This window comes from Mchenga conophoros, linkage group LG7 (genome assembly GCF_057382185.1).
Source record: "Mchenga conophoros isolate Kocher_MC1m ecotype Shallow Benthic linkage group LG7, M_conophoros_male_GT1.1, whole genome shotgun sequence".
NCBI lineage: Eukaryota > Metazoa > Chordata > Actinopteri > Cichliformes > Cichlidae > Mchenga > Mchenga conophoros.
This window is the reverse complement of record NC_140532.1, coordinates 9,644,993-9,670,625: the sequence shown is the minus strand read 5'-3', so window position 1 is coordinate 9,670,625 and position 25,633 is coordinate 9,644,993. Positions and strand designations below refer to the sequence as shown.

Here is a 25,633-nt window from a genome sequence, read left to right as displayed (position 1 = left end):
CAGTCTGACGTCACTAGCCGTGTCTGGGTCTAAACTCCGCTGCAGGTCCATATATCAAACGATCACTATGGCATTACTGAGAGTTGAAAAACTGTCTAAAGTCTTTCATCTTTAATAAAATGATCAGCCTTCTCCTCTACCAGGTGTAACAATTGAGTTTAACATCCAGGCATCCATGAAAACGGAATTTATGACATTTAACGGAGTTAGAAGTTAGCAGGGAGTTAGCTCGCTAGCTTCTATCTAAATACAATATAGCATGTCCTGACTGCAGGGTTTTGGAAACAAATTAAAACGTACAGCTCTGCTATCACTTCCAGCATAAATGAAGACAGAAAACTAAACAGCAGTGACGTTTGTAGGGTTACTGAAATTGGGCTAGCTGGTATATAATGATGTGCTACGTGACCACTAGCGACACAGCTATGTTAGCATAATATAAACAAGCTAACTTTTTTTCCACTCGATAAAAGTTAACGTGAGTGTTCTCGGTGGTCAGGAACAAATGTAATCGCATGGCAGGATGCTGTAAAAGGACCAAACTTCAGCCAGGAGAACAACTGAGATAATCCATCCACAATACAAGGTTAGTCATTCATATACTGCTGCATGGGCTGGGCTGTAGTTACATCCTAAGGTTTTAAAAACTGAGCTTAAATAAATGATTAGCGGTAATAAAAGCCGAGGGAGGTCAACAGTGATCACTGACTGTTTTAGGAGCTTTTTGAGATCAAATAGAAGAAAATACATAACATTAAACATGTTAACAACACAAAAGCCATATTAAACGCAGACTACTTTAGACCCGGAAGTAGGATTCGTCGCGTCATCACTGAACAACCGGATTGAAAAAACAAAAGTTGTATCCAAGATGGCCGACTTCTAAATGGCCACCATGGTCACCACCCATCTTGAGGAGTTTGCCCCCTCACATATACTAATGAGCCACAAACAGGACTTTAATATCACCAACCATTCCCATGTTATTACGGTGTAACCATATAAATGGCCCACCCTGTACATTAGCACTAAGGGAACACTAAGTAATGATCCACAACTATTTTCAGTTGCGGATGATAAAGGATTCAGAAAGTTTATTCATGCAGGCCCATATGACAGAGAATGTGCATCTTCTTTTTGTTTTCATATTTTAATTTATATTTAATCGTGTTGTGGTTTGCAGTGTTTTGTGTTGTTTTACTTTAAATTTGTTTAAAAGGAAAAAGCTGAAAATTTAAATATTTAAAAGTTGAAATGTGAATAGTTGGTTTTTGTATTATATGATTTATTTATTACATTTTATGTGGGGTGAATAAATAAAATTATATTTACGGTACCCTAGAGACAAAGCACGTATAAACCCCAAAACACGTACAAACCCTGAAGCATGTACAAACTCCAAAACACGTAAAAACTCCAAAACACGTACAAAACACAACAGAAGTGCTCCAGAATGCTAGGGGCAGTGTTGAACTTTTGTTACCTAGTGGCTACACAAGCCAGCAAGTACCAACGACCGTATTTGGTGTGTGGTAGGGCAGGGATAGCTCAGTAGGTAAAGTGGTCGCCCCATGATCGGAAGGTCGGCGGTTCGAATCCACTTAACGGCTACCCTGAGGTACCCCTGAGCAAGGTACCGTCCCTACACACTGCTCCCCGGGCGCCTGCTTAGTGGGCTGCCCACTGCTTCACTGAGTGAATGGGTCAAATGCAGAGAAAAACAAGTAATTTCCCCATGGGGATCAATAAAGTATCCATTATTATTATTAATAGGTAAATGAACTTTTTTTTTTTTTAATCATTTGAATATATATGAGTGCTTGTGTATAAATACACAAACAATACACATATGCTTTCATGCTTTCAATTGTATAATTTAAGTGATCTAGGTAGCTGTGTTTCGGAAGTTCAGTTAACACTAGAAATGTGTTTTGGAGTTTGTACGTGCTTTGTCTCAAGGGGCCACCGCATATATCTATATATAAACATTTATAAATAAGACCACTTTTTTTTACATTAGTAATTCCTTTTGTGCATAATTTTATATTATTGTTAATAATAAATTAATTAAAGCAACAAAACAACCTGAAGAGCCGGTTAGGAGCCGAAAGAGCCGGCTCTTTTTACTGAGCCAAGCCGAAAGAGCCGGTTCTCTAAAAAGAGCCGACAATCCCATCACTAGAGTGTTGGCATGTATGGCCTAGCATAGCCTGTAACGTTATTATGACGGACACATTTTATGAGTGAACTTGACTTTAAGTCACTTACAGGTTTCTTTGAAAATTACTTTCTTATATCCAGGTTTTTCCTTTTTGCTGCCATCCCCCTCTCCTCCTTGCAGATCCTCGCAGCGCAGGCTTGCTGCTGCTAAAACTAAACAGAGCTCCCTGAAAGGCACAGCCAATCGCATTGGCCATATTTGTCACCTAAGGTAGGACTCCAGCAGAGAGCGTAATTTGACTCTTTCTGCACCGCTAAGTGAATGAGACGTTGACAGATCATTTTTTTCTTGCTATTGGTTTTGTTTTTCTTTACTTGAAGACATCAAATTATTGGTGGGGGCAATTCAATAATCGCTGGATATTGGTGGGGACATCTCCCTTCTGTCCATGCCAAATCTACGCCCATGGCTCACTTGCCACACCATCAGATATCCATTCATAAGCTATTAGGGAAAAGCTACACAACACAGGCATTTACATGTCTCCTTCTCTTTTCTTTCACTGAATCCTCTTTAGCTCCCCTTGCAGTCCTCAAGGACTTTGAGAACATTTCCTGCTTATGTGTGGGCTGTCCTTTTCTGTCTCTTTGTCCCAGTGCTTCAAGAGCAATCATTTCCACAACTGACGTCATTCATTAATCACTTTTTTTTTCATTGAGGGTTTATATTTAAATCGTAGCATGTTGTTCCAAGTGTACAGGATTGTCTCCTGTTTCATCCTCCAAAAGAATATGGCTGATATAGCTATAACAATTATTATTGTTTTCTAGCCTAATATGAAAACTATAAAATAAATACCTCTGACTGATAATGATCTTTCAATAATATAAAGTAGGCTGCACGGTATTTACAATTGCACCACCAAAGCCGAGCATTGAGAATCTTCTGAAATGCCAAGAAAATTATACTATACTGCATCATCAAACACCAGAGGTGTGGACTCGAGTCACATGACTTGGACTCGAGTCAGACTCGAGTCATTAATTTTATGACTTTAGACTTGACTTGAAAAAATGTTCTAAGACTTGTGACTTGACTTGGACTTTTACACCAATGACTTGGGACTTGAATTGGACTTGAACCGGTTTACTTGAAAAGACTTGATATTTTACCCCAAATATAAAATTTAACATGCATATTATATAGAGATTGAAAATGTGACGTCATTCACGGGTAGAACCGCAAAGGATTCTGGGAACTCGTGGCAAGCGGTACTAGCGCACGCAGGCTTTCAATTAAAATCAGTTATACAGCGATAAAAAGAAACACAAAAATGTCAAGAAGCCGTTGTATTATTAACTGCAATAGCCGGTCGCATGACAGCCACGGGAAGCCGACGGGTAAAGAGATCGGTTGTTATCGGATTATGTCGTTGAAGAGAAATTGTTCAAGCCATGTTTCCGAAGTAACAAAGATGCGACGGATGGCCTGGATTGCAGCCATTCAAAGATCAAATATAACGTCCCAGAACCCTCCAGCTCACAGGTTAGTCTGCTCCAAGCATTTACACGAAGGTCAGTCTGCTGTTGTAGTTAATGCGTCATTTTCATAACATAATTGGTGATATAGGTTACAAGCAAGTCTGGCGCTGAACAGAAATTGTCGCGCTATGCTCCTTTATTTATTGTGCATAAATAGTGAATTGTCCTGACACAATATTGCGTTTCGCTTCTGTTATTATGGTACATTGACAAAAACATATGCTTTTATTCACAGGATAAAACAGGTTTTTTGTATCACTAATTGCCCAGTACGATTACAGCATACAATATTGTTGTCACTGCTACATTTCTGTGATGCTACCAGAAATTATTTCCACTACTAATTAATTACCGTTGAGCTCAAAGGTCCTATTAATAAACGGTTAAGGAATGTGTATTTATGACGACGATTTGTGAGACTGGTAAACTTATGATACGTACGATGGTCTTTCGTTCGACACGGTGCGTTTCAAGGTCCTGCACCCATCTGTCGGTAAACTGTACCTGGGCTTGTTGCAGTGACCTGAAGTTACTAAACTTCATGAGTGTATGCACTCACTCCAAGAACCGTATGATTATAAATATGCATATAAATATGCTAAGATGAGATAGCTGACTTCATCTAACTAGCAAATGTTGTCCAGGCTATGTTGGTGATACAGTTTTTTTTTAATGTGTATGATATTTTTGTCATGCGATTTTAAAGCCGGTCCTACAACCGCATCCAAGAATAACATGCAGCTTATCTCAGAACTGTCGGTGAAAATTATTCTTGGAGCTAGGTTTAATTGAGCTGCATTTTAAAGAGGTGCAATTTCACAATTTGTGTATATTTTCTAAGTTCACTATTTTGTCATGTGTTGAGAAAAACACAGATTTTAAAATTACATGGTCTAATATTTATATTTAGCATAACTGCAACATTATTTTTTCGTTGTTTTTTTTTTAAAGACTCGAAAGGACTTGAAATTCAAAGTTTCAGACTTGTGACTTGACTCGGACTTTTACACCAGTGACTTGAGACTCGACTCTGACTTGCCTGACATTACTTGAGACTTGACTTGAGACTTGAGGATAAAGACTTGAGACTTACTTGAGACTTGCAAAACAATGACTTGGTCCCACCTCTGTCAAACACTGTCAATAAGCAGACACAGATAATTACAGTATTGCCGTTGCACCTCAGATATGCCTGCAGAACCGAGCTACAAAGGGGAAATTGCGCTGAAAATTCCACACTTGTGACCAGATGACTTCCTGTGTGATTCCTCTCCAGTCCATTGCACTACCTCCCTATCGCTCCTTACCCCTCTCTCTTCCACCCTACCCTCCGTGATGCTCTGTTCATGTCAGTCTCAGCTGCCGCAGCAACACTGATGTTTAAGCATTCTAGGGGAGTGCAGACACACTCCAAAACTTCTTAATGGGCAGGCTAAAAATAGCTCAGGCTGGATCTGACTGGGCTGATTCATGCGGCTGTGAGTCATTCAACTGTGCCGCGGTGTGAGGAGAGCAAGGGAATGGAGTGAATGAGCACTAAAAGAAAAGAAATAAAACTTTGCACGCTTGTTAAGATATAAAACCGCTGAAAAATGTGCCCTTGCTTATCCCATCAATGAGAAAAATGTGCATTTTATCCCCTGTGAGCGCGTGTGCCTCTAATTCCTTAAGGACACTTGACACTGCAGGGCAGCAAAAAAGAAAATTAAGGCTAATATAATAGAAAATGAGGCTGATCAAAAACAACTCTCTGTTTCATTTACCATTAGGGACAACTTGTCTTTTTGGTTATTGCATGTTGATTTCTCGTTTGGGGATAGCAGGATGGTGGGTGGGGTCTTTAGGCTGGTGGGTTGTAGGAGCCCAACAGATGGTAGCCAACAGATTAACAGTACCACTGCTAAAAATGAGTGGCGTGGTAATTTGTTAGCATCATTAGAAAGGGAAAAGCAGTTCATACTCATATCATTATTCCCTCCATTAACACGGGTAAACATCTACTATTAACCCCCTGATACAGGCCAGCAGCATCTGTGTGTGTATGTGGGAGGGGGAGTTGCTTACTGCTTACTGAAATGATTCAAGGCTCTCAGCAGCGCTGGAAAACAAAGTCCTTTCCTTTTCCAAGTTTTGTTTTTTAACCCGAAAAATAACAACACACTGACACAGTACAACCCACTGACAAACAGACACACGAGACTACTGGGGCCCCGTAGATCAATCCAATCAATATTTTGGTCTTCCTATTGCTTTTGTTTCCCTCTTTGACTTCTACACTCAGCCTTTGTCTCACTTCCCTCTCTCTGTCCCCTTGAGCACTGGTTGAAGATGAACTGCTGGCTGCAGGTAGCTCCTTCCATGCTGAGAGCAGAGAGCCATGTGGTGACAGATAACAGCCAGAGAGTCGGTGATGGCTTAAACTGTCACATGGTCATTCACACTTTCTCCCTCTGTTTTCACATCCTCCATCCCAGACTTAAACTACTCCTTTTTTTCCATTCAACATCATTTTTTCTTTTCCCTCCATCTGCACTGCTCTTTCAAACCTCTCAGAAGAAACAGAGAAGTGATGGGGGCTTTTTTTCGAGTTTAGACCTCACGACTCATGGCACAGTGGAGCAGAGAGAAAGGGAGCGTGTATAATGGTATTTGGGTTACTTAATTGTAGACAGGGCTGTCTTTCCTGCTTCACTAGGCCGAGACATATTGCCCTTACTGTCAGTGATGCCTGAGTGGCTGCCTTCAGATAAACAACCCACTGTGGGTGTTGTAGTGTGTCCCAGTGTGTGTTACTATGTCATCTTGTGTTGTCTTGCTGTTGTACTGCACATGAATCTAGGGATGAGGATGAGATTAGTTTTGAAATGCTTCAGTAGATTCAGAAATTGTATGTTAATCACTGATATATCAAATGCCTGTCTTGTACTTCATAATTTATTTTCATTTATATAATTATAGGCAAATATAATTATTAGCATCCGGTTAAATAAAAGAAAAAGAACTATTTACTGGTGGGGAAGGTAGACATCACTTCAAATCTCTAAAAAGGGCTTCTAGGTACTGAGTTTTTTAGGATTTATGAGTGAGTGGGACTGAGATTCAGATCCCCCCCCCTCCTCCCTCTTTTCCTCCTCTCTGAAAGACACGCTCTGCCATCTCCACTTTGCTGTCTTTTAGAGTATGCTCCACCATCCGTCTCCCTTGCTATCTGGCCCTTTCTTTCCCACCTTCCCCTATCTTTTTCTCACAATGCATTTAAATGGAGTATTTAGAGATTCCGCCCTTTCTCATCACTCCACACCTACTCTGAGGTAACCTCAATCCCTCAACAACCCCTTTAAAAAAAGAAAATTCCCCAGCTGCTCCAGAAATAGGCCCCAGGAGACGCACGACTAACACACAAGGAAGGGGATGATATTCACAACCAAAAATGCCCTTGCCTTATTTCCACTCTATGAACCTGCTGCAGCCTTTTATGCCAAGGTAAACGTTTTCACCCAGTGACCAGATGGTTTCCATGATATTTGTTTATGATGCTGCACAAAAATTTGAATCCAGCAACCCCACTGCACATGTTGTTCCCCCTGGGACTGCACTAAACGAAATGTGCCAGCTGCTAATTAAACGACAGTCTAAATGGAGATGCGTTCACATTAATCTGAAGTACTCTGAGTTGTTTGAAAAGTTTACAATGTTGTCTTTAAATGCTGCAACATGGATGTGAAGGTCAATTATGAAGCACACAAAATGGCATGCCAAAAAATATAGAAGTTTTACACCATTTTATTACCTACTGCAGGGCAGGAGCTGCTTTACTGTTAGGTGGTCTTGTTTATTTATTGTTCCTGTATCATTTCCGTGTGTTACAGCCAAACAGCAATGCATTCCATTACCATACTACTGCAATACATTTTACTGGTAGACTATTTTTCAGCTTTTAAAAACTTGCTTGTATTCCTCAAGACCAATGAGTTTATGTAAAGGTCAATAAATAATGATAAGAAAGGATTCTTAAAAACAAAGCGATCCAGTCGTCAGCAGATTACTTGAGAGAACTGCAGGTTAACAGTGTCTGACATCTGTGAGACAGACTAGACTTTCAGCAAACAGAAAGCAGACTAAACCTTCCCAACACTGACAATCTGATGTCGAGAATAGCCACCTCAGTATCAATTAAGACATTTATAAACTAGTACAAAAATGGGCAGCCAAACAAATGAAACAATACAAACACCAGCTAAATGCTGACTATTAATCTGTTGTGTGCATTTTGGGGTAATTGGAGTGAAAGTGATTTCTTTCTAGAATTATCCCTTTGTGGCTGTGAGCCTCTATGAAACAATCGATTTACTGTTTAAATCTACTTCTCTGCAGACTTCACCTTTGACCTTTTGGATATAGAAGATCTTTATGTTATCATCCTCCCCCACTAGACATTTGAGTGAAATTTCATCATGGTTAGCAAAACACGTTTTGTGAGCTCAGTGTGATCCTGGCCTATATGACTGATGTACCAACTGACAGTCTGAAAACATGAATCCTTCAGCCACAACAAGTGTCACTACAGAGACTAAAAGATGTTTGGCTACACGTGTTTGAATTATTCACCTCCATAAAACTCCCATACAAAACCAATTTTCAAAGTTTTGGTTAATTATTTAACAAAACTAATAGATAAGCATGAAATACTACTTAAACTCTAATTTACTAAACTAGGTCTGTCACCACTAATGCTTATGTATGTTTTTGTTCATGTGGGCTTTCCACAAATGATAACACATCATTCACATACAGCTCTATTACACAATGCTTTTACACTTTTTAAGACTGAAAATTAAAAGCAAACCTTTTATAAAAAGAAGGAAAATATACAGGAAGTATTTTCCATTAACTTGTAGTCGACTGCTAAATTTCATGAGAATTTTCCTCTGATCCAAACCCTGACTACATGTTCTAATGCAGGCTAAACCATTCAGGCTTTGCAGTACACCTGCATTTAATTATGCACTAATCAAGTGCCCCTAAAAGCTTGAAAATCTTTGGTGGATAACTCAACAGTCAAATGTCAACTAATGAAAAGGGAAGGTTAGATTTAAGTACTCTGTTGCCAGTATACTGTCTCCGGCATCGGCATAACCGTCTTTCCAGGCAGCCTAGACATTTTCAAGAGATTTACCTCAGCTGCTACTGTAAGAATATTTTATTGATGATACAGTTTTACTGTCAAAGCAGCTGTAAATATTTGCAACAGTTGGGAATCTGGAACAAATAAACTTTTTACTATTTGTTATTACTTATTTATTTGCAAATTTTACTTTTGAAGTATAATTCTGAAGTACAACTGGGTGCTTAAAACCCTTGCCTCAACAAACACGGGCTTTATTTTTGCATTTATTTACAAAGTGCAGGGTAGACATACAGACAGCAGGGGACTGACATGCAGCAAAAATATGGCCAACCTGAAGTCAAAGTGGATTCAGTGACTAACCCATTTCAGCCCAAGTATCCTCTCTGTAACTATTGCTCCTTAACACTGTATTTACACTGCCAGAGGTGGGTGATGCTTTTTGTGGACACATGTATAAAAAATATCATTATTACTTTGGCTTTTGCTGTTCAGTATTCCCCAAATTATTTAAATCCTCTCAGAATTTATCATTAAGATCAATATTTAATTTTAGGCAGCAGGCGATGGTTACAGGAGAGATATTTTTTTGACAGAATTTCTATAGTTGGCACAGGCGTTTAATTAATAAGCCTGAAATTTTAAATGATAAAAAAAATCAAGAAAGTGATTAGAATGAAAGCAGTTTATAGTCAATTTAAAAAATGTAATTGCCAATTAATTTATAGTGCACCTTTTTTCATTTCTGGTTTCAGGGTATTTCCAACTAATTGATGATTACAACACAGAGACACAGATGTTACACTATTGTTTCCACAAAGAGAGCTACACAGGACTCTGACCATTAGAGCAAGATTATAATAACTTGCCAGACTCTGACACCATCACTGCACAGTATGCACATGCATGTATGGGTCAGTGTGCATGTAGATGTCTTACCTAGTCGTGGATCGTATTGTCTCATCTGCACTTCTTCCACACAGTCTGCTGGGAACCATCCTGTCCTCCCTTTGACTGTGCCTTCCCAGAAACCTCCTTCCCCAATGCTGAGCACTGACAAAGAGAGAGAGTATGGGGACATTTCATTAAATGAGCCTTAGCTGTCATCATTGTGAGGTTGTGGAGTCTTGGGAAAGGGAACAAAAAGGACAAAGGGCCACATAACCAACTGGGTATTTAGTTTTTTTGTGTTCTTTCTTCATAAATTACACAATGAAGTGTGCACACAGGGAATGGGAAGAAAGGACAGGAGTGAAAGACTTTGTTTCACAAACACACACCGACACGAAGTCCACTGACACAAAGAGAAGAAATTGGGAAGCAGAAATACTGGTCTGTAACTTATGTACCACACCAAGGGCAACATATTTTCATTCCCCCTCATACCAGTAACTAAGTAGAGGGACAAACTGATATTTTAAAACAGAGGAAAGGAATGATAAAAAAGAAGTGGGAGTTAATAAAAGGCGAAAAAAAAAGGACCAAGTAGAGGTTGTGAAAGAGAACAAGAGGGCGGGAAGGAAAAAGAAAGAGATCCCTTCTAAGTTCTGCTGTGGTAATTAGAGATGAATGTATAGTTGATATTGATCTTCCCTGCAGGACTGAGCCAGCACACTCATTTCTACAACACTCATCCATTATCCCAGCAAGCCAACAGACACACACACGGACACAAACACACGCACACACGCTCCTCAGAGATCACCAGGTGGAACTGAAGCTTTGCCTGAGTGAGCCCTTCTTCTAAACTGGTTGCTAGGATACGCCAGTGTGATGTTGCAGCCAGCAGACAGTTTGCTAAATGATGTAGTCTGCTTCCTCCAACTATATTCCACTCTGGCATGGGGACATGTCATGGTGGTGTAACCTGGGGCACTTTGAGAAGCAGCCAGCTGGACTGAAATGATAGTAAATGTTCAAATATCAGTCATTCACAGGATTCCTTTCTGTATCTTGCAAAAAACCCCCAAACAAACAAAAAAACACATTTTCTCAATGACTTATTTGACTTACTAGGCCTAGATCTACAGAAATCCCCCACTGACCCCCAACCCCCAGTTTATTTATTTTTTTACTATATGTTCAGAGGCACATGGGCTGCAGCAGACCAGAGTGGAAAACTGTGCTTCAGTACACTGTTTGATGTTTAAACCAACCCTGTTAAATTAAACTTTTTGTTTTAATTTTAAAGCAGACTTTCTCGAATGTTGTTATTTTCTCCTCTGGGAAAGGTAAAGTTTAGTTAACTAGATAATGTATTAGTTTTCATAATACTATTGGGCTCCAAGGTGTGGTGGAGCCTATCCTGTGTGTGTGATAGAGCATGAAGCATGGTACACCCTGGGCAGGTCACCAGTCTATCACAGATTAGAGCCCGGCATTAGAAAAGTCATTAAAGGAAATGCTCTGAAATCTTTGAAACTTTCAGAGCATTTACATTAAATGTGTTCATGTAAATGGGGAGTCTTCTATACATGTGAGTTCCACAGGGTTCAGGCAGTGTAAAACTGTATATATTTTGACTGCTACGCAGATGATACTCAGCTATATCTATCTATGAAGAAGGATGACAAAGCAATTTGTTCAACTATGTGCATGACTCAAAGATATAAAGGCCTGGGTGTTCCATAATTTTCTTCTCTCAAATTCAGACAAAACCAAGTTTTTTTCCTAAAAAAATCTTAGAAAGGATATTCTTATTTTGGATGACATTACCTTGGCCTCCAGTAATACTGTTAGTAGAGAACACTGAGCACCTATTCTCTACTCACGTCCCACGTGCTACCACTGCAGCATGCCATTAAATTTTTCTCTTTGTTAGTCTGTCTTTTGTCCTGTCTCCCTATACTCTCCTTTCTCCCCACCACCCAAATGGTCAAGGCAGATGACTGAACCTCACTGAGCCTGGTTCTGCTGGAGGTTTCTTCCTGTTAAAAGGGAGATTTTCCTTCCTACCATCTCAAGACGGTTGCTCTAAGGGGTCATTAGATTGCTGGGGTTTTCTCAAGAATATTGTAAGTCTTTACCTTTGAGTATAAGGCACTCTGGGGCAACAGTTGCTATGATTTGGTGTTATATAAATAAACCTACATTCAAAAGCAGAATTGAACTGAACCGAACTGAAATGTCGAAACCCAGGAGGCGACAGTGCTAATCACAATACCACTGTGCTGCTCTTAGTTTCCATAATAATATTATGATGATGGTATGGTTATCCCATATTTTTGTAAAAAATCTGCCTCTTCACTTGTATACACATGTAACCCCTCTAAAAGCTGCTTCTTTCAGGCTCAACATTCACTTACTCACTAGACGAAAGCGATGTGGAGGAGGAAGGAACAGCTGTTTATTGACTCCCCACTCCCTGCTGTAAAAAACATGACACTCAGCACACAGAGGATGCGTGGACTGATCCCCCTCTCTGATCTCAGCTTAACACAACTTTACCCCACCTGTCTCCTGAGAACAGACTTACTCTGTCTCCTTTTTCCATGCTCAAACCCTTTATTCTCTCTCTACTATACGAGTCTTTCGTTCTCCGAGCTTCTGAATAATTTCCCAGCTATCACCTCCATCCACCCTTTTGTCTCTGACAATGTGCCTGCCTATACTGTAATCATGTCGCTGCAATAGACAGGTGCTGGCTGTGCTTTCTGTTCCCCAATGACAGAAATGAAAGAAAAGGTGAGACCTCTGATTGATCTTTGAGGCCGCCCTCACTTAATTCCCTCACTCTCTTATACCACACTACTAATCTATTTCTGGTCAGAACACAGACTGAATCGACCAGTCTGAGACTATAAGAAAAATTCACTGTTTATATATATATATATATATATATATATATATATATATATATATATACACTGCATGTTTGCCAGTGTACAGTGGGGCAAAAAAGTATTTAGTCAGCCACCGATTGTGCAAGTTCCCCCACTTAAAATGATGACAGAGGTCAGTAATTTGCACCAGAGGTACACTTCAACTGTGAGAGACAGAATGTGAAAGAAAAAAATCCATGAATTCACATGGTGGGATTTGTAAAGAATTTATTCGTAAATCAGGGTGGAAAATAAGTATTTGGTCACCTCAAACAAGGAAAATCTCTGGCTCTCACAGACCTGTAACGTCCTCTGTAAGAAGCTTTTCTGTCCCCCACTCGTTACCTGTATGAATGGCACCTGTTTGAACTCATCATCTGTATAAAAGACACCTGTCCACAGTCTCAAACAGTCAGACTCCAAACTCCGCCATGGCCAAGACCAAAGAGCTTTCGAAGGACACCAGGAAAAGTATTGTAGACCTGCACCAGACTGGGAAGAGTGAATCTACAATAGGCAAGCAGCTTGGTGTGAAAAAATCAACTGTGGGAGCAATCATCAGAAAATGGAAGACATACAAGACCACTGATAATCTCCCTCGATCTGGGACTCCACGCAAGATCTCATCCCGTGGGGTCAAAATGATCATGAGAACGGTGAGCAAAGATCCCAGAACCACACGGGGGGACCTGGTGAATGACCTGCAGAGAGCTGGGACCAAAGTAACAAAGGTCACCATCAGTAACACATTACAACGGCAGGGAATCAAATCCCGCAGTGCCAGACGTGTTCCGCTGCTGAAGCCAGTGCATGTCCAGGCCCGTCTGAAGTTTGCCAGAGAGCACATGGATGATACAGCAGAGGATTGGGAGAATGTCATGTGGTCAGATGAAACCAAAGTAGAACTTTTTGGTATAAACTCAACTCGTCGTGTTTGGAGGAAGAAGAATACTGAGTTGCATCCCAAGAACACCATACCTACTGTGAAGCATGGGGGTGGAAACATCATGCTATGGGGCTGTTTTTCTGCCAAGGGGACAGGACGACTGATCCGTGTTAAGGACAGAATGAATGGGGCCATGTATCGTGAGATTTTGAGCCAAAACCTCCTTCCATCAGTGAGAACTTTGAAGATGAAACGAGGCTGGGTCTTCCAACATGACAATGATCCAAAACACACCGCCCAGGCAACAAAGGAGTGGCTCCGTAAGAAGCATTTGAAAGTCCTGGAGTGGCCTAGCCAGTCTCCAGACCTCAACCCCATAGAAAATCTGTGGCGGGAGTTGAAAGTCCGTGTTGCTCGGCGACAGCCCCAAAACATCACTGCTCTCGAGAAGATCTGCATGGAGGAATGGGCCAAAATACCAGCTACTGTGTGTGCAAACCTGGTAAAGACCTATAGTAAACGTTTGACCTCTGTTATTGCCAACAAAGGTTATGTTACAAAGTATTGAGTTGTATTTTTGTTATTGACCAAATACTTATTTTCCACCCTGATTTACGAATAAATTCTTTACAAATCCTACCATGTGGATTCATGGATTTTTTTTTCACATTCTGTCTCTCACAGTTGAAGTGTACCTCTGGTGCAAATTACTGACCTCTGTCATCATTTTAAGTGGGGGAACTTGCACAATCGGTGGCTGACTAAATACTTTTTTGCCCCACTGTATATGCAATCATCTTTCTTTGCTGAACTTTAATCACGCCCCAGCCACTATGAAATCTGAAATCAATCCAACTGATTGCTTGTAAGTGAAATAAAGAAAGATTAGTGACAAAAATGTGTGCACAAGCATAGATGTAATTAAATGCATGCCATGCTTGCTAATTTGTTTAAATAGAGAGGATAAAAAATTTGTTTTAAACAAAATCTCATTAACTCTCTAGCACCTTTAATAATAAAAGCTATAGCTATTATATTTATATAGCTAGTGCTAGTAATATTTGGCAATTAAAGTGTTAAATGGTACCATGCTTTTAACAGAACTAGTACTACAGATATCACGGTTACTGGATTTTGTTTACATGGGGCACAAAAAACGTGTGTGTGTACTACGTTACAAACACCAAAACAAAAGTGCATGCGAGCACATGCTCTGGTATAACATCCAGAGCTCTCTGCTGTGTGAGTTCCCTCCACCTTTCACTGCCACTACATTTTGTCACTTGTAAAAGCTGTAATGACAGCTGTCCCTGTGATCCAGATGTGGGCACACAGAAGCCAGGTGACAGGAAGGAATGCAAACAGCGCATATCTGCGCTGGATTAACAAGGCTGCTTTCCTACAACTGCCAAATGGTGAGCCACAGTTCAAGACGGCAATCGGAAAAGGCTTCCCTACTGTACAGTCAAGTTTTAGATAAGTGTGAGAGTGTTTGTCTCACTCTACAATGTGTCAGGGCAAGTGCAAGATAAATTAAGTGAAAAGACGTGTCCTTTTTTGCATTTTAAGTCCAGTTGGTCAAAATGTGACTCTCTGTTTTTTTGAGCTCTGCTGGTGTTGAATTTCACTTTGGGGTTCTTTAGATGCACTTATGAAATCCCAAACAGTGTCCTGCTTCCTGTGGAGGTCTTTCATGGCTTAAATAAACAACACTGTGCTACACACTGTAATCAACACCTCAGCTGGACATGAGCCTTTCACTCTACTGCATGATGAAAGGTCAGTCCTATCTCAGCTGTATGACTGCTAGGCGTGACCTGCCACACTGAGTCATAATCACCTCCACAGGTAAACCAGTGTGAGTGGCATGTGGTGACATTCGTTCATACACACAGTTTCACATGAACACACCACTGCACACATGGTTTCACACTAAGAAACTAGCTGCAAGCCGTGCTACTACCGGTACTCTAAATCTACAAAGTGGAGATGGATGCATTAAAGGGGAATATATGCAATGTAGAATTCCCTGCACAGTCATACTGAAACCTCACTTTGCTCATCCCAGAGGAACACAGCAGGGTTGAGGTCTAAACAGTGCTGCTTTTCTATATACACACACTCTTCACAAACTGTATGTAGGGCACCAAGTGCTCGAGGGGCACACTGACAAGCTAATGGTCATAATTTGTAATAATAATCATGATTATTTAAATTTATGTCCAAGAAGCACAGCTACAGGCACAGCCCCAAGGCAGTGTACTCCTAGTGCAAGTCCCAAGCCTGGATAAATGGGGAGGGTTGTGTCAGGAAGGGCAGCTGGCACAAAATCTATCCCAAATCAAACATGCGGATAATCAATAAGATTTCCCCACTGAATCTGTCGCGGCCTGAGTTAACAATTACTGTCACTGATGGTGTTGGCCAGCAGGGTGCTGGTGGAAATCGTGCTACTATTTGCTTAAGACAAAGGCATGGATGTAGTGAAGGAGGACATGCAGAGGGTTGGTGACAGAAGAAGATGCCAGGGATAGTGTGGAGGGAGAAGATCTGCTGTGGTGACTCCTGAAGGAAGTTTAAATTTATGTGAAAGTACCCTTACATGCATGCACATGCAAGAGAAAATGACAAAAACGTTTTCGATTTCATTTAATCGATAATAAAATGCATGTTGTATGTGAAATGGTCAAAAAACAGGAAAGTACATAGATTTGATGGTGGAATTGAACTCAGGCCCTTCTTGCTGCGCTGCAACAGTGCTAACCACCGTGCCACCGTGCTCTCCAAATAATCACATTTAATTCTTCTATAAGTTATTATGGGTGGCTAAATGATTAGACACGAACTGATAACTCAGTGTTTCTGAAATCCTAAATAACCTCACAAACTGTGATCGTGCAGGATTGCATTAAAATGCCGAAGCCAACCCTGCACTGAGGAACTGTGACTGTACAGGCCACCTGCTGAGAACCTGCTGTTTTGTTTCTTAAACCAACAGACAAAAACACAAAACAAAGAAAAAAAGACTTGACATAATCTGCATGACAGGAAACATTTTTACTCTCCTTTTATCTGGCTTTCAAATTCTTTTACCAACTGTTTACAGTATTGTACTCAAACAACAATTTCATGTTTCACTGAATCTCATAGCTCATCTTTACACAGGAGTGTCATCAGAAATGATTTGTATACAATATACTTTAATGGCAATAGATTATAACAACATACAGCATGGATAAGAAGTCACGAGACATGAAATATTGTGAAATTATGTACTTAAAGTTACGTTGTTAATTCTCTGTAAACTCTAGGATGCATATCCCCTCTTAATTTGTGTCAATAACAATTGGTATAGCTTTGAAAGCAAAATATTTTACCAGTTCCAGTTGTTTTTTCTCAAACAGCTTTATATTTGGCTGGTATTTTTAGCTGGTGACATGTCTTGACTGCAAGCAGTTCTGATTAGCACTGTGACTCTTTAAAGCCATTGTGGGTGGTGCTGTGAAATGTATTTTGTGTGCCTTGCTGAAATAAACAAATACTTCCTAGAAAAAGATGTTCTCTAGATGACAACACATGATGCTACAGACCAGTATAAACCATTCAGCTTTCATGGTGCAGTCACAATTGTGCCAGTTATCTCTGCATTGATACCTGTAACAAGCTAAACTGTCCTTTTAATCTTTATAGAGTCCATCATTTCCCCCCAAAAAACATTTATTTTTATTACTCAGCCCACGGTACAGTTTTTCACGTCAGCCCAGGATGATCATCTTAAATCACCTCAGGTCTGCCAGAGGAGACAGAAAATCTGGATCTTCTCTATTTATGCTTTGTTGCATTTAGTTTATATTTCATGCATGGCATGACAAACTCTGGTCCCTCTGGTTCAGAAATGTTCCTGAGCCCAGGCAGCGATTACCACAACACAATCATGCCCCAGTACTGGCTTATTAGGGTCTCTGAATACCGGCTTACAGAAATGTCTTCTATTCTCTGAATCTTTTAATTAATTCTAGGTTGCAGTATTTTTGCATTCTCACTTTTCTACCTTTGACCTTCACAACTATGAGCTGCTTTTGGCCACAGGATTACTGATCAGAATAACTCACTGAAGTAAAGAATTCTATGGATATACTGTCACTACGTGAGGAATGGCACAGCTGGTTAAAGGTGGAGGGCACATGTCTAAAAAAGAAGCAACATCTAAACCAGGGGTCGGCAACCTTTTTGATGACGAGTGCCGTCTAAAATTTCCTCAGAAGTCAATGTGCCATATGATTGCATTAGCAATAAATTTAATAACGCTCTACATGAACAGTTACACACTATATAGAACAACTTGACAGAATTATATTTGTTCGCAGATGTTGGCAGCTATCAGTGAATAGTTATCAGCTATTTCGAAACAAAAAACAACAGAAAACAGACAATGCAAATGCTATTTATGGTCTCCTCACAACAAAGAAAACAAACGCTGTTGTGACAGTGATGTACACTGTCTTGTTGGTATATGTATGATTTCTATACATTTTCCATCGGATAGAAACTTTGGTTGTAAGATTCAGATAATTATTTAATAAAAGTGAGACATTTTAAATGAGAATAAGAAAGAAAAGTATTTCTTTGTGCCCCCCTCTCCCTGTTAATGCCCTACCTGCCCCCCTGGCAAAACTTTTCTAGACCCGCCCCTGCACAGTTACCAGCTGTCAGCTACTTAGAAAAGGATCCTGGTGTTATTTGTCTCTCAGAAACAGTTCATAACTTCCCTTCAACTCATTCATGTCACCTAAAAGGTAAACCTGTTTCTCCATCACAGCTCTGATGATTCAGTAAGGACATCTCCTGGTTTCATCTTCATGTTTCCCTCTCACCAGATAACCAAATCGATATCTTGACCAGCAGCTTTTACAGCTGTGGCTCCAGCAAACATCAGCTGATACTAGAAATTAATATTAAATAAATTCTAACAACAGTTGATCAAGCTTAAAGATGCTGCTGTTGTTTAGCGCGACATCCGCTGGTTTCCTCTTCCGGGCGCAAAGTGGGCGATAAACAAACAAGAGAGACGATCAGCTGATCATTGATTAGTTTCATGATTGTAGTAGCAACAGGTGAGAGAGGGGGAGAGAATGAGAGAAGAAGAGGCAGCTGACAGCGTAAAGATGCAGAATAACTCCAGCTTTGTGTCTTTTTCCATTCTAGCTGAAGTACAGGACAAACTGTGTTCCTTTTCTCTGAATGCGGGACGATTCCATTTTTTTATGGAACAGTTGGCAACTCTACTAACTAACCTTATGAATAATATAAAGTTCACTATCAGTAACATCATAGCAACCACCCAGCTGTATAGAAACATGCTAGCTAGCACGCAGTATGAGTTATTGTAACTCAAAACAATAAACAAACAAAAACCATCGGCCCATAAAAACGAAAAATCACATCGGCCCACTAGGCAGATGCCCAGTATGCCCGATGGCCAGTCCAGCTATGGTCGTGCCATCAGTTAACCCTTCCAACCCAGGGTTGCCGACCCCTGATCTAAACAGTGTTTCAGCTACTGTATATGCAAAACCCCAGATTTTACCATTTGATAGATTTAAAAATTCACAGACTAACTATTAAATACGCTCAGGTGGAGTGTACAGTACTCTACATACAATATTTTAAAGTCTCGTAGGGATTCAAAGCATCTTGCCACAGTAGACTGTGCAGCTCCTCGCCAGCCTTTTAATGAAAAATTCTTTAAAGAAACACAATACAAATTAAAAATGAAGTGAGACCAAAAAAGGAGAAAAGCATAACAGAACCCGAGAATGAAACAAAGGCAAATTAAGTGGCAGGCAGAGGCTTGCATTTAGCAGTGACAAAGAGAGATGAGAGCCAGACATACGCAAGCTGACAAAGAGGAAAAGCCATGTTTCAACAGACGCCTAGTTATTCATGACTGTCCAAGAAGTCTGTGGTGAAGTCTTACAGTATTGTTCTGTCTCTTGCTCGTGATATGACTGTGTTTTGCCCTCCGTTAAGACAGTCACGACTCCTGGTTTAAAAATAGCATCAGTGAGGATGCAGAGCTATTTATACGCTTCACACACCCTTCCTGCTGGCTTCAGTGCACCCCTGTTCGAGTGTGTTTCTGGCAAGTGATTGAGCTCATTTTAGTTCATGATTTGTGTCATTCTAATGCTTTGAGCTGAGTCATTCATTTAGTTTCTCTGCCTCTCATTGTCTTTGTTCCTCGTTATACCAACCACCCCCTCCTCACACACACACGAACCACTGAGAGTCGCTTTCATGAATCAGTGAATGGCAGATGATGAGGAAATGAGTAGATTTTTAAAAACACACACACAAACATGTTTCCCAGGTAACGGGGTGCTGCGTCAAACTCTTGTATTTGCCCACAGAAGCAGACAAAGGATGCAGCTGTTCTGAGAGAGGCTGATGGCTTTCTGCCACTGATGCACTCACACTGATTCAGACAGAAACGCCGCAGAAGATTTGCCAAAGCCAAAGTACACCTTGATTTCCATGAAATGGTATGATGGCATTATTAAATATTGCATTTGTTGCTGAATTTATTTGGAGTGTTGCAGTAATAATTCTTTTTAAGTATGCTATAAAGTGATCTGTAACTCACTCTTACTTTCAAAGTCTCCATGTATTAACTCTGGTTGTTGGGCCAACATAAATTAAGGCAGTCAAATATCTAAAAGAGTCACATTAAAAATGATGGTCTGCATATGTCTGCTGTCACATGCCACAGCTGCATAATAGCATAGGGACACAGACAGAAATATCATGAGACAGAGTGAATACACTTTGCCTGGTAGAAGCTTGTTTCACAGTCGATAACAGTTACATTTAAACTGTTCTAACTAGGAGCTTTCTGATGAAACACAAGCTATTGTAATTTTTTTTCACCATCCTGTTGCTGCTCCCTGCTGTTCACTTTATGAGCTGTGCTCCTTTATTCTGTTTCCTCTGTGAATCTTAGGCATTAAGAGAAGCACATTCTGATCACCAGTGTTCGGAGGTACTAGAGTGTGAGACAAAAACTTCAAGTGACTTGCAGTTTCAATAGTCCAGCTTTAATTGCATCAAATGTGAAGACTTGATCTAAATAGACTTAAGTGTATTTACGCTTCCTGGCCACTTTATTTGGTGCATTGATGAAACCGCATGCAATCCAATACAAAAAAGGGAATGGGTGTAGTGATTTACGTAAACATGCAAAAATACATGGAAATACAGTATAAAAGCTTGTACAATTCTAATGACCTTGAAAGTCAATATTTGGTATGATCACCTTTATTCTTCAACATGAACCTGTACGTTCTTAGGCAGGTTTTCCTATAATTTCTTTAAGTAGTCATCGGGAATAGTTCTCCAGGCTTTTTGAGGAACACTGAAAGCTCTTCTTTGGATGCTGGCTGCCTTTTGTTCTCCATTCACCATGCCAAGATGTGCCAAATTTTCAGCTAACAGCTCTTTGGGAATCACTTTGTTAGTGCAAAAAATACTATTTTATGCCTGTCAAACACTGTTATTGTTGGCATTTCTCAAAGATTCAGCTAAAGCAATGGAAAATGTTTGCAACAGGCTGCTTGTAACAAATTATCTAAATATTTAAAACTGATTCTTTACTAAATTGCTTGTTATCTGTCAACACAACACTTGTTCATTCTGGTTCAATCTTGAGATAAGTGCCTTTTTTTAAGCTCATTGTTAATTGGCGTAACAAAATGGTCTAAAAATGGTCGGGTACAAGGACTGGACTGAAAATGCGTGAAAAGGCAGCAAATGTCCAAAAAAAAAAACCCCAAAACATTGCAAGCCTGGAGAACTATTCCTCAAGGATTTTTTTTAAATTTAGCTCCTTTGAAGCTAAATATCAATAAAACGAAATGAAAACAAAAGTACAATTATCACATTGAAAAAGCTGAATAAAGTGGTCAGTGAGTGTACATTGTATTGTATTGTACCAGAATGCATCAATGTAACTCCACTTGTAATATGGCCACTGGAACAGCTCCCATAGCCCCGACTGAAGATCCAACTGTTCTTCATTAAGCATCACTGATATGTTACACTGATAACATTACTGAAAGCCTAAATAAATGTTATGTGATGTGAAATAGGAACTGGCTGAGTCAGGATATGACTATATCTCAGCCTTCATAGCAATGTGTATGAGTGCGAGTGTGTCCGTGCATTAAACAAAGTGTGTGAAGGTGAATGAGAGCATTCCAATAAGCAGAGTGCAGCTGTTATTAGATTTGGATCCCTGCAGTCTTTATTAAACCTCAGTTCAGTTCTCTGTAATAGAGAGTGAGAGCAGAGTTGCATCTTTATGAAACAAGAGGACACAACCAGAGACATGCTAACACATGTGCACGCACACACATACACTCACAAACACACACACTCAAGAGCAAAGAGGACCATGTACTTTGTATAGAAATGCAACAGGGACATAGTTATTGCCTGCAATATGTGAGACGGGGACTGCATGAAGGGAGGACACTTGGAACGATGAAGATTAAGTAGCTTTTCTAAAAACTCAGAGGAAAAAATGTAAGAAATGATTGGGGAAGAAAATTATGGACACTGAAAAAGATGAAGGTGGACACAGAAAGGAATAGAGGTGGCAAGCAATTAAGAAGGAGGTGCGCAAAAGGGCAAGTGGACCCCAGAGTAGATACAAGACAGAATGGAGTACAGGGCCAATAAATAACAAGGAAGAGGAATGGTCACACTGCTAAGAGTCAAATATGTGCTGTGCCCTGTTCATCCTCACAGGACTTCTTTTGCTTAGAAGAGGGTGAGAGAGTGGTGCAGTCTCCAGCTCATGAGTATTCCACTGAGAGTGAAAGAGAGAGAGGTGGGAATGGAGAGGGAGAGAAACTGAAAGAAATAAAGACTTGACAAGTTTAAGAAAAAATATAAAGAAACATGGACAGAAGGGGGATGCTTTTTGTGAATGACAGGAGAAGGAGTGGAGCAAAGGAAGAAAGCTGGAGAAAAGGTAACAGGGTGGGAGTGTCGTAAATTATAGTGGGAGGAAGAACAGGAAGAGAGGAGTGAGGAAAACTCCAAGGCTGACTCAGAGGGATCCCTTCTCACTTCTCATCTTATCTCAACTCCTCCCTCCCTACCTTCCTCACAGGCTTGAAGGGAAGCTACATCACATTCTTATTCTTTCATGTTCATTTGCTTTTTATTCATTCTTTCACTCCTTCTGTATCAACCCTCAGGTGGAGATTAAAATAGAAGGAACAGCTTCCTTAATATTTACCGTCTTTCTTGGGTTCTATTTTTCCCTTCCTCCAGGGCAAAGCCACATAAAATTCCAGCTTAGATTTTAAAGGAATGAAGGAAAAATATATTAAATAAAATACTGTTTGTCATTAAATAAAAGGAAGTCTAAAATGAAAACAGAGACACACATTGATACTGAAGAAAAAAAACATATCTGGATCACTTGACATACTGATGAGCAGGACCAGAATATAGCAGCGATTGATTAGCTGCAGACTAGCTATTGATTGCCTGTTGATTTTTAAATAGATCAACGATGGATTGTTTGCTGCTGAGTCTTCAATCACATAGCTATTCGTTTGACCGACTAGTCACTGACCAGTTTCACATGAATGATAGTGTTCAATTGTGATAAATAAATTGCTGCACCCATGCACACAATTCATTACATGCCAAAAAAATGCTCAGTGCTGACTAAAACTGCACGTGATTCAGGCTGGCTAGTGAACATGAGGTTGAATTTAAGGCCATTAGTAATAACAATAACCTTGAAGGACCATAACAGTAGGATATTGCTGCCACGACGACAAAGAAAATTGCCAGTATCATCATCTATCGATAAAAAACGAATAAAACCATATGCCATTCATTGCGACAGCGCTAATGCTTTGGGATGGTACCACTGTGGGTTTCCTGTGTCAGTAGGAGGTATTTGGTCTCCAGCAACACTTAGGTGGGTGGTATGCATCAATAACATCCAACTAACTGCCAAAATCCAAGGTTTCCCAGCAGAACATCAATGTTATTCGCTTCACCTGTCTGTGGGTTTAGTGCTGTGGTTGTTTAGTATACATTTATGCTATGACTAAAGTCTAATTGCTAGTTTAATGCCTTAAATATAGTTAATTCTTGCAAAATTGTTTTAAGTTTCAGGGTAACTGCATGCATTAGAAAACAGAGCTGATCAAGAAGAGGTCAAGACACAGGGCTTTTTGAAATTTGCTAAAAGCCACCCTAGCTGACACCAGCAGGTTAGGACATGACCTTTATATGCACATTTCCATGCTCGCGACTGCTAAGTAGGTTGATAATTTACAGAACAGGAAACGCCTGTTCGTAACAAACATCCGCAGTCTGTTCAACTTAAACTGTGTGCCACACTGTACATGATAGAGTGATTGTTAGTCAGAAGCATAACAATGTTTCTGTTGAATATGTATCTGCATCAGTCAATGGCTCCTGTTTATGCAGCAGTGTTCCTGCTCATGTTTATTCATACGCTGATTAACTCTGCAACTGCTGTTTCTGCTGTGTCTCTAATTAGCATTTTGTATCAGGCTACATCTCACTAAGTTAGATGTATGTTAGGCAAGCATGGGTTTTAATTTCAGTTAGAGGGCAAGTGTGGGATGATCCTGTCAGCCAGGGTGCACCATATGGGGATATTTGGAAAACAAACAAACTAACCGGAAAATAAATAAATAAATAAATAAAAAGGATGAGAGTGGAATATGAGGACAGGTGGTGTGTTCAGCAGGGAGCAGGTAGGTGCGTGGGCAGGACTTTGCACCCTACTGCTACTCTGATTGGACAGCAATGTCCTTGCCTCAGGCTTGTGACCCTGTCCAGTATCAATAGCGCAGATGCACAGCTTGGAACATTATGAATGACCAACAAGTGAAATCTGTTAATACACTGACTAGCTTCAGGTCCATTTTGTGATAACATTAATTGCTCCTGAGAGACACTGGGCACAGACTCCAAGTCCCTTATCCCTCAAACACTTTTGCAATATTTTATTAAATATCTGTATGATCTCTCAGGCTCTCCTTGTAGAATCACGCAAGCAAATATTTTTAAGTTTCACTCTGTTAAGTAGATCAACATTTTATTAAATAAAAGGTGTAACTTGCTGGTAGAAATTGCCTTTAATCAGAGATCATTTCTCTAAGCACATTTAGTGAAAATGCTTTTTTGTAACAGCTCACAAATATGGAAAAAATACCACATAGAAAAAAGTGTTTCATCATAGTTTATCTTTGTATAAATGTTTACTTCACTTCTGTCTTTTCAGTTTCTATCTGAGAGTAAAATCCTTGGTAAACAGAGGTCATGTGACTCTGGTTTCTCTTGATGTTGTAGTTAATCTTTAATTATTTAAGGCAGGGGATCTCAAACTTTTAGCACGAGGAAAAAAAACTAATTGACACTGACTAATTAAATGCATCTACCATTTGCAATGATAGATGCATTTGGAATTAACTTTCAAAACACTTGTCACGTGAAGCGTCCCAGTCATAAGAGAATTTGTTGCTCTTTGGTTGCCAAACACGATCCTCAGATTAGCTTCAGGTAATCAAGATAATCACTTCTTAATACTGTAGAATAATTGTTTAAAGCCTGATCTCTTAGCTATGGTCTCCTTGTTGTTACTTTGAATCTCACTGACGTAAAGAAGCAAGCGTCACCATAATGTGACAATGGACATATTTTTACAGGGTGCTATGCAGGTATGCAAGAAGAATAAAAACAGAAAAAGAAAAAAGATGCGGAGAGATCGAGACAGAGAGGGAGAGACATTTTGCCCATATGTGCCTCGGATATTAGGACAGCTGGCTGCTGAATACTTGAAGGATGCTGTTTATCTAACTTGTGGGAGGCAATTACTTACACTATGCTGCACAGAGGCAATCGCGCGCGCACACACACACACACACACACACTAACGTGAAATACATGTGTACACCATGCACACTTTGTGATGAAAACAACGGAGAAATGCTCACACTTGCTAATGCATAAGAAGATGTGCATACATGCATGCACACGCACGCA

At 40.0% G+C, this 25,633-nt stretch overlaps 1 protein-coding gene across 1 annotated transcript in view; it reads right to left on the bottom strand.

The window, feature by feature from the left end:
* Nucleotides 1-25,633, bottom strand: part of shank3a (SH3 and multiple ankyrin repeat domains 3a) — a 182,816-nt gene that overhangs the window by 41,250 nt on the left and 115,933 nt on the right. The window contains exon 18 of the mRNA XM_085281938.1: nucleotides 9,767-9,880. Within this exon, the coding sequence (XP_085138064.1) occupies nucleotides 9,767-9,880 (114 nt within the window). The remainder of the gene's footprint in view (nucleotides 1-9,766; nucleotides 9,881-25,633) is intronic.